We start from the raw sequence: 10,000 nt of genomic DNA on the forward strand, positions 1-10,000 counted from the left end.
TGAAGCTACGGAAGACTTTGAGCCACATGGAAATTTAATGGCTACCAATAATCCTTACCATTTTGTGGAAGAGTTCTTTCTTTGGGGAAGGAAACACTGGAACTGTGTCTTCAGCTTCGCCGTTTGGTGCTTTTATACTCTCTTGAGGGTATCATCCTTGGCCTTATGCAGTGAGGTTTTGTGAAAAAGAGCAAGAGGTTGACCTTGGGAAAATGAGAATTGTTTCAGTGACTAATCCGTGTTTGCGTTATCATTTCACTATTTATATATACCCGTTATTTCACTACAAATAAATCTATCCTTTTTAGTAATACAGTCTGATAATGTTTTTGGAGTCTTGAATATTATCAATCTATTCTTTTATATTTTTTTACTCTGTAGTTTTTCATTATTTCATCATTTATATTATTTTGAAATATTTTACGTAATATATATATATATATATATATATATATATATATATATATATCCATTTATATTATTTTGAAATATTTTACGTATATATATATATATATATATATATATATATATATATATATATATATATATATATATATATTTTTGTTCTTCGACTATTTCATATATTTAATTAAATTTTCTTTTAGCCTTCTTTATCTTTCCCGTTGATATTGATCTCTAAGAAGAAAACGAAGTGAATTTGAGTATTCGTTGTGGTATTAAGCTTGCTTCACATGGGCGGATCTTTTTTTTTTTTTTTTTTTTTTTTTCGGGAGTGTTCTTTGACTATTATTTATCATACTATACACACATCACATGTTGTTTGGGATAGAAAAGAAGCTCGTTGCATATGTGAATGATGCTACTCTCTTTGCATCAATTCCATCTCCTGAATGTAGATCTGAGGTTTCTGAATCCTTTAGTAGAGGCCCAGAAAAAAATACTGCGTGGAGAAATTATGAAGTTTGAAGTTGAAAGGATAGTGGCTCCTCAATATCCGGATCTCAACATTGATAATGTTTCTTTAAATCTGTATGACTCTTCTGAAGTTATAGGTGAGATTCTTGATAGCAAATCAACTTTTTTGAAACATTCGGTGTGTCTCTTCCTCAACTGCACAAAAATAGCCTCTTGAGAAAGTCTTCTAAAAAATTTCGGCGATCAATCTATTATGAAGTTCTTTAATTTTTTCATTATTCCTGTTTCGAGCATTTTTCTACTGTGTGGTCTTCAGCTGCCTAATCTCATTTTAATTAGTTGGACAGGAACTTATGTTCTATTTAATTTCATATTGCTGATCTAGATATTAATCTTTGTCACCGTTGTTCAGTTAGTTCGTTTTGGATGTTGTATAAGATTTTTCATAATTCTGACCATCCTTTGCGTTGAGATCTTCCCAGATAGAAGCATCCTGTTCGTAATACTAGGTATACTTTAATTCTAGTATTCATGCCTTCTCTATCATAAAGCTTAGTGCTATACAGTATTCGAGAAGTTTAATCCCAGCTGTGACCAAATTGTGAAATGATCTTCTTAATCAGGTAGTTGAATGATAGGAACTTCAAAAGTTCTAACGTGGAGCGAATGTTTTTATGTTGAATAGGCTGACATAAACATCCTTTTATATTTTACGTATGAAAGGTCAATTTTAATGTTGTTACTGTTCTTAAAAGATTTTATATAAATTGGGCTATTTCTCCCTGTTGGAGCCCTTAGTCCTATAGTATCCAGCTTTTCCAATACACACACACACACACACATATATATATATACTATATATATATATATATATATATATATATATATATATATATATATATATATATATATATATATATATGTATATACTTATATATATATTATATATATATATATATACATATATATATATATATATATATATATATATATATATATATATATATATATATGTAAACTATATATATTGCTATGGTATGTATGTAGAGAGAGAGAGAGAGAGAGAGAGAGAGAGAGAGAGAGAGAGAGAGAGAGAGAGAGAGAGAGAGAGAGAGAGAGAGAGAATGAATAAATGGGAAAAACCATAACCCAAACACGGATTAGTCACTGAAACAAGTTTTTTCCCCCACGGTTAATCTCTTGCCCTTCTTTTGCATGACCTTCCTGATTAAGTCCAAGGGAGATTTCCTCAAGAGAGTATAAAAGCAATACACGGAGGAGCTGAAGACACAGTTCAACTGTTTCCTTCCCCAAAGAAAGAACTCTTCCACATAATGGTAAGGATTATTAACAGCCTTCAAATATCTACGAGGTTTAAACTTTCCTATAGCTTCTGAAGTTCACCTCTCAGTCATTAGAAGTGTGTTCCCCATAATGTGTGGACTGCGTAGAAAGAGATTTTTACTTATTTATATTACAAATATGAAGGAAAAAGATTTATAGATTTTTAAAAGAAATTTGGTGAATATTTTCTTAACATATCACTCAAGAAAGTTTCAAATATTAACAAAATATTAGAAATCGATTTATTTATATCTTTGTAGTTGGCTTTACCTCTACAACAGTAAAAAAAAAACAAAAAAACTAATGCTTCTATTATTGTAATTCTCAGAAAAAGACAATTATTCTTTTATTTTAGGATTTTCTTACTTAACATTATTCCAGGAGAAATTTGATATGAATTGCTTGTGATAATAAACCTTGAGGAAAAGATTCAAACGCCAAATAGAATAAAAAGCCTTGTAATTTAAGAAAAATACCATAAGATAACAAGAAAATAACATACATGATTTTGATGCCATGGGTTCTAGTATCCAACCCATTTAAAAAAGAAATCATTAAGTTATTTTTCCTCTTCTTTCCGAGTTAAATCAATTCACAAAGTTTTTGTGATGGCAAGAAATGATTAAACTATTTTATTTCCTTTGACATTAAAATATTCTCAGATAAATTTATTCTATGTTGATTTTGTTACTAATTTCTATTATCAGTTTCAGGAAAAGATTTAAAAGCCAATTAGAATCCCAAATATTATGAGTGAAAAAAACTGACATAAAATAACAAGAAAATAACAGATATGGTATTGATTGCAAGGGGTTGAATGTCTAGTCAATTTCAAGATGAAATCCTTCTATGCCTTCTGACTGAAATAAATTCATATCGTTTTATGATTACAAAAAGTTATTAAACCACCCAATTTCCTTTGCAGAAGCTACTGCTGATCACGACCTTAGCCACAGTCGTGGCCATGTGCCATGCAGGTGGTAGTAAAGGCGGATTCGGCGGCGGTGGATTTGGAGGAGGAGGTGGATTTGGAGGTGGATCTTTCGGTGGCGGTCAGGGAGCCGGTATTGGAGGTGGATCCCTAGGTGGCCGGTCGTATGGAAGCCGTGGTTCTGGAGGAGGATCCATCGGAGGTGGATCCTTTGGAGGTGGACACGGAGGAGGATCCATCGGAGGTGGATCCTTTGGAGGCGGTAAAGGAGGATCCTTTGGAGGTGGCTCTTTTGGTGGTGGACACGGAGGAGGATTTGGAGGCGGTAATGGAGGCTCCTTTGGAGGTGGCTCTTTTGATGGTGGACACGGAGGAGGATTTGGAGGCAATGGTGGTTCCATCGGAGGTGGATTCTCCGGTGGCCGCCGATACGGATAATAAATTTTGTAAATTGTAGAATAGTTATTAAATAATCGCAGCTGAAGAATTTAATTTTATTACTCCATTCTGTGTGCAAAATATGCTAGTTTTTAATCGTTGACCTTTATTTTCAACAAAGGAATTTTCTTTATCTATTCAAATATCTCATATAATTAAAGAATGACTTAATCATAGCAGAATTTATTTTTATCCAGTAAATTTAAACGAACTTCGTCTTGTAATTCCAGATGATTTTACTCCATAGGATTATATTTCATATTTTTTTTTAGTAAAAAGGCATCCCAATCTGGCTTTTATACTCAGAACCACCTTTTTGTAATAGCTGTTGTTATCTTTTATTGTATACCAATTATGATGGAACATGAATGGCTGATATACGGAAAGGGACTGCAAATAAGTACGTATTATTATCGAGAACCTTTCCCGTCAGCTTTCATTTTAGTAAGAAAAAATTTTGCTCCCATTATGAATGTGAAAAATGGCCAATGAATAAACATTAGGAATAACACAACACTTGATTGTAAAGATATGCATATGTATAGGTGTGTATATATTGACACGAAAATATGTAAATATTTATAAACATACAAACACACACATAAGTATATATATATATATATATATATATATATATATATATATATATATATATATATATATACTGTATATATATATGTATGTATAAATATACACAGTGTATATATATATATATATATATATATATATATATATATATATATATATATATACTGTATATATATGTATGTATAAATATACACAGTGTATATATATATATATATATATATATATATATATATATATATATATATATATATATATATACTGTATATATATATGTATGTATAAATATACACAGTGTATATATATATATATATATATATATATATATATACATATATATGTATGTATATATATATATATATATATATATATATATACATACATATATATATATATATATATATATATATACATATATATATATATATATACATATATATATATATATATATATATATATATATGTATATATAACAATAACAGTAACAGCATAAAAAAATACAGCCGTTTCTAGTACACTACAGGATAAAGGCCTCAGACATGTCACTTCATGGTTAGTGTTTAGCCGATTTTGATCACCACGCAGGACAGTGCTAATTGCAGATGGTCAGAGATTTTCGTCTGATAGCTTACACCAAACCAACCTAGTATAGATTGCCTTGACTAATATAGGTTTGCTGATCATTACAATATATAAACCCTTCCACCTCGTTAAGTTATTCCTTTTTACAAAGGATACACACACATGTACACACGCACACACACGTATATATATATATTCATTTATGTATATATATATATATATATATATATATATATATATATATATATACTGTATACACATATGCATATATTTATCTATACATATATGTATGCATATATATGCATATATATATACATATATATATATATATATATATATATATATATATATATATATATATATATATATGTATATATATATATGCATATATATAAACACACACACACATATATATGTATATATATATATATATATATATATATATATATATATATATATATATATATATATGTGTGTGTGTCAGCCATAACTTGTCCACTGAAGGTCAAAGGCCCCAAACATAACCTTCTATTCCTGCCAGTTTATGAATTCTTAGTTTGTTTTCTTTTCCTTACCCTGTTTCGTTCTCAATTTCTACGGATCCATTCTGTTGTTCTTATTGTCTATCTATTAACTGTCATTCTCATCACATGCCCTGTGCAAGTCCTTTTCTTACATATTAGAATGTCCTCTACTTTAATTTTCTCTAGTATCCATGGTACTTTTTATCCGTTTCTTAGTGTTATTCCCATCATTAGTCTTTCCATAGCTTTTGTTCTTAGGATTTAGTAAGACTCCAAGTTTCTGATGCATAAGTTAACACTGGTAGGGCCATCTGATGAAATACTTTTCCATTTAGAGAAAGTGGCATTTTACTTTTGGAATTTCTCCCATGATTCACTAAACAGAACTATGGCATATGCAAAACTTAAGTAATTAAGGTATTCCCATTCATATATATTCCAACATTTTCAAAAACTTATTTTAGGCATGCTGTGAATAATTTAAGAGAGGTAGGGTCTCTCAGTCTAGTACCTTTCTCAATTGGAAATTTCTCCCTATACTTCCCGTATAGATATCTTCAAGTGTTTTAACACTAGAATCATCTATATTTATATATAAATCATCATCATCTCCTCCTACGCCTATGTATATATATATATATATATATATATATATATATATATATATATGTATATATATAGTTATGTATATATAATTATATATATATGTATATATATATATATATATATATATATATATATATATATATATATATATATATATATATATATATATATTGGCAATTACATATAGACCAGAAAAGGATAATTATAGTTTTAGAATTATTTTTGAGCTTAGTCAGTAGTGGAAGAAGCTTATAACTTGGGCCTCTCAATACTCCTTCACCATGCAGTAATTAACTTCCGATTGTTAATGTATGTTTTATATGAATGTGAGAGTATCATTCAAAAACCGTTATCCAACTATAATCCCATTCAGACATCAGTGATCATTTGCAAAGTGAGTAATACCTAAAGCCAAGAAGTTCTTGATTATAGCCACTGTGGTGGATAGTCCGGACCTGAAGATAGTGGAGGCTCTTTTCAAACACCCTCATCTTATGAGCTATATTGTATTTTCTTTGTCATTAAGTTTTACAAACTTAGTGTATCAAACTTAGTGTATTTCTGTTTTCCAATTTATCTATACAGGAAGTACAGCAATCCTAAACCTACATAAATATAGTGATAAAATTCCGATTGGGAAGAAGTTCGGTAGGAAGACTCCATCTTACTTGAATCATTCACACTATGCCTAGAAATAGGTCTTAAGCATTTAAATTGGAAAAATTTAAGAAATAACCTTAATGGAGAATACTTCCACATTTTAGAATTTGCAGATGACATAGTTGTTTTTAGGAAATCATGGGAGGACTCACAAAAGATGATAGAAGATTTGAATAAGGAATGCAGAAATGTAGGACTGAAAATCGATACGAGTAAAACTAGTATAATGGTCAATGAAAATGCAGAGACAGCAAATAAGGGTTATGAACGGACCTTTAGAGATTGTTAATGAATATGCGTATTCAAGACAGACAGTAAGTGTTTCCCCAGGACACGAGAAGGATAGGGATATGAAGGAGAGCTTTTGATAAAGAAAATGAGAAAAGTATCAAATCAGATTGTGCTACCAGAATAATGATGTGAATAATATGAAGAGACAAAGAAAAAGCAACATGGATACGAGAGCAAACTAAAGTAGAGGATAATCTAACAAGTACCCCCCCCTCTCTCTCTCTCTCTCTCTCTCTCTCTCTCTCTCTCTCTCTCTCTCTCTCTCTTTATATATATATATATATATATATGTATATATATATATATATATATATATATATATCCATCTGTCTATCTATATATAAATACACACACATATGTATATATATATAAATATATATATATATATGTATATATAAACACACACACACACATATATATATATGTATATATATATATATACATATATATATATATATATATATATATATATATATATATATATATATATACATGTCTTACTTATAACTGTAATCGAATAGTTTAACATGTTTTTTTCAAAAAGGTCCATAAAAGAAACACAGGAAATATGAATAAATCACACTATATTTCGGTCAATAAACATCGACCCTTTTCAGGATGTAAAGTAAAAGTGAGGATTACAGTGGAGAGTGACTGTTTATATATGAAAGCAAAAGGGTGTATTCAATTGTTCTATAGTTGTTATAATTGCTGGAAGGATTAGCCAAATTTAATTACATCCAGGTGCGTCTTTTTATTGTTGAGCCGCTCGGAGGAAGTCTTGACCTCTGATGCATGTCTGGTGGTCGGTCTCCGTGGATTATCTTCTTAATGATAGGGTTGAGAAGAGTATTGTCCACTGTGTCAGCTTTCCATTGGCCCCCAGATAGGTTCATTGTGTTTGATTGATTTTTGATGGCTGATTCCAGGATTTTCCTTCTGTACGGACAGGTACTCTTAAAAAGCAAAGACGACTCACTCCAGTTAATCTGGTGCCCTAAATCCCTAAGGTGAACCAAAATCCCCGAGTTTTCATAGCCATATCTAACAGATCTTTTGTGTTCAGATAATCTTTGAGATAGCGAACGGCCCGTTTGCCCAACGTACACTTTTTCACAATCCCCACATGGTACTTTGTAAACCCCGGATTCTATATCTCTTTTATTTTGATAAACATTAATAAGGGTGCTTCCTATGGTCTTTAGATATGAAAAAAACAAAGGGGTTCTCAGTTTTGATATGATTTGTTATATTTTTAATACCTTCTATATATGGGAGTTTTATCTTATTCTTAAAATCTCTTTGGTTAGTAACATCATGATCTTTATAATATATCGTGTTGGCTTTGTTGATGGCCTTTTCTATGACATACGTCGGGTAGAATAGCTGGGCGAGTTGTTTACGAATGATTTCAAATTCTTTATTTAGGTAGGCTGGGGAACAGATTCTCAAACCTCTAAGAAATAGATTGCAAGCTACTCCAATTTTTACAGAAATGTCGTGATAACTAAAGAAATGAATGTAGGAAATAGAGAAAGTTGGTTTTCTATACACAGTGAAATTATACCCCGTCGATTCCCTTATAATTAGTATGTCCAAAAAAGCTAATTTTCCATCTTTTTCCCATTCAGTTTTAAATTTTATGCTAGGGACTAGGGAATTTAGATTATTAAAAAATATATTGAAATCTCCCCAGCTATCATCCCAATATGTGAAAATGTCATCAACATAGCGTTGCCAAACCATGTTCGTGGGTTTAATTGTTGTTAAAATTTCTGTTTCAAAGTATTCCATGTATAGGTTAGCTAAAATTGGAGATAACGGGCTGTCCATACTACAACCAAATTTCTGTTTGTAAGAATTTCCATTGAAAGAGAAAACGTTATTTGACACGCTCAGTTTAATTAACTTAATTGTTTTTTCAATACCCAGGGGGGAGTGATCTTCATAAGGGATTAATTTTTCCCTCAAGAAACCTAATACATCGTTGATCGGGACCTTTGTAAATAGGGATTCTACGTCAAGACTCAAGAGTTTTACATTGTTTACCGGGATATTTAATCTATTGAATATCTGGATGAAGTCCTCTGCATGCTTAATATGAGCTGAAGAAAAGCTCCCTAGAAAGGGAGACAGCAAGTCTGCTAACCATTTTGATATATTATATATAAATGACCCTTTACATGAGAAGGTTTCATAATGCAATTTTTTCATTAAACAAAACCGATAATATCATCATCACAAAATCGGATAAAGACGGAAAAATAGTCATTCTCGATAAAGAGACGTATGTCAACAAAGTTCAACAACTCTTAAACGATGACACTACATATGAAAAGCTAACAAAAGATCCCCGTAACTCTATTGCTCCGGAGTTTTTCAAATCCGTAAGAAAAATCGGAAATAATAAAAAAGACATCGAGGTCTTAGAAAAATTCAAAGTCATGAACCCTTTGTTGCCATATTTTTACGGGCTCCCAAAAACTCACAAGGACGGTATTCCCTTACGCCCAATCGTCTCATGTAATCCCAATCTGGCTTTTATACTCAGAGGGACATTTTTGTAATAGCTGTTATCTTTATTGTATACCAATTATGATAAAACATGAATGGCTGATATAAGGAAAGGAACTGCAAGTAATTAAGTAGAATTATTAAGAACCTTTCATGTCAGCTTTCATATTAGTTAGAAAAATGTTGCTCTTATTATGAATGTGAAAAGCGGCCAATGAATAATCATTAGGAATAATATAACACTTGATTATATACAGTAGATATGCATATGCATTGGTATGTATATATTAACACAAAAATATGTAAATACTTATAAATATACAAACACACACATGAGTATATATGTATATATATATATATATATATATATATATATATATATATATATATATATATATATAATTTATATATATATAAAACAACAACAACAACCACAACAACAACAACAGCAGCAGCAAATAGACTTACAGCCGTTTCTAGTCCACTACAGGACAAAGGCCTCAGACATGCCACTTCATATCTGGAGTTTGGCCAGTTTTCATCACCAAGCAGGCCAATGCGTATTGGAGATGGTGGGATATTTTCGTCTGATCGCTCACACCAAACCAACCTAGTATGGATGGCCCTGACCAATACAGCTTTGCTGAT

General features: G+C 30.7%; 2 protein-coding genes across 2 annotated transcripts in view; one reads left to right on the forward strand and one right to left on the reverse strand.

The window, feature by feature from the left end:
* Positions 1–389, reverse strand: part of LOC137655188 (uncharacterized) — a 1,594-nt gene extending 1,205 nt beyond the window's left edge. Inside the window, exon 1 of the mRNA XM_068389070.1 lies at positions 375–389. Coding sequence (XP_068245171.1) covers positions 375–389 — 15 coding nt within the window. The remainder of the gene's footprint in view (positions 1–374) is intronic.
* A 527-nt stretch (positions 390–916) lies between these two features.
* LOC137655189 (acanthoscurrin-1-like) lies at positions 917–3,660 on the forward strand. The gene is made up of 3 exons (XM_068389071.1): positions 917–1,013; positions 2,110–2,213; positions 3,146–3,660. The coding sequence occupies exons 1-3, from the start codon at positions 917–919 to the stop codon at positions 3,587–3,589; spliced, it is 645 nt and encodes a 214-aa protein (XP_068245172.1). The 3' UTR covers positions 3,590–3,660.
* Positions 3,661–10,000: the final 6,340 nt, after the last annotated feature.

Source organism: Palaemon carinicauda, chromosome 16 (genome assembly GCF_036898095.1).
Source record: "Palaemon carinicauda isolate YSFRI2023 chromosome 16, ASM3689809v2, whole genome shotgun sequence".
Taxonomy (NCBI): Eukaryota; Metazoa; Arthropoda; class Malacostraca; order Decapoda; family Palaemonidae; genus Palaemon; species Palaemon carinicauda.

Excerpts from the sequence above, each read along its gene's own strand:
- LOC137655189 (XM_068389071.1), top strand. The coding sequence starts at position 917 with ATGAAGTTTGAAGTTGAAAGGATAGTGGCTCCTCAATATCCGGATCTC. Across the intron at positions 1,014-2,109 it reads TGACTCTTCTGAAGTTATAG|TCCAAGGGAGATTTCCTCAA; the intron begins GTGAGATTCTTG and ends TTCCTGATTAAG. Across the intron at positions 2,214-3,145 it reads AAGAACTCTTCCACATAATG|AAGCTACTGCTGATCACGAC; the intron begins GTAAGGATTATT and ends TTTCCTTTGCAG.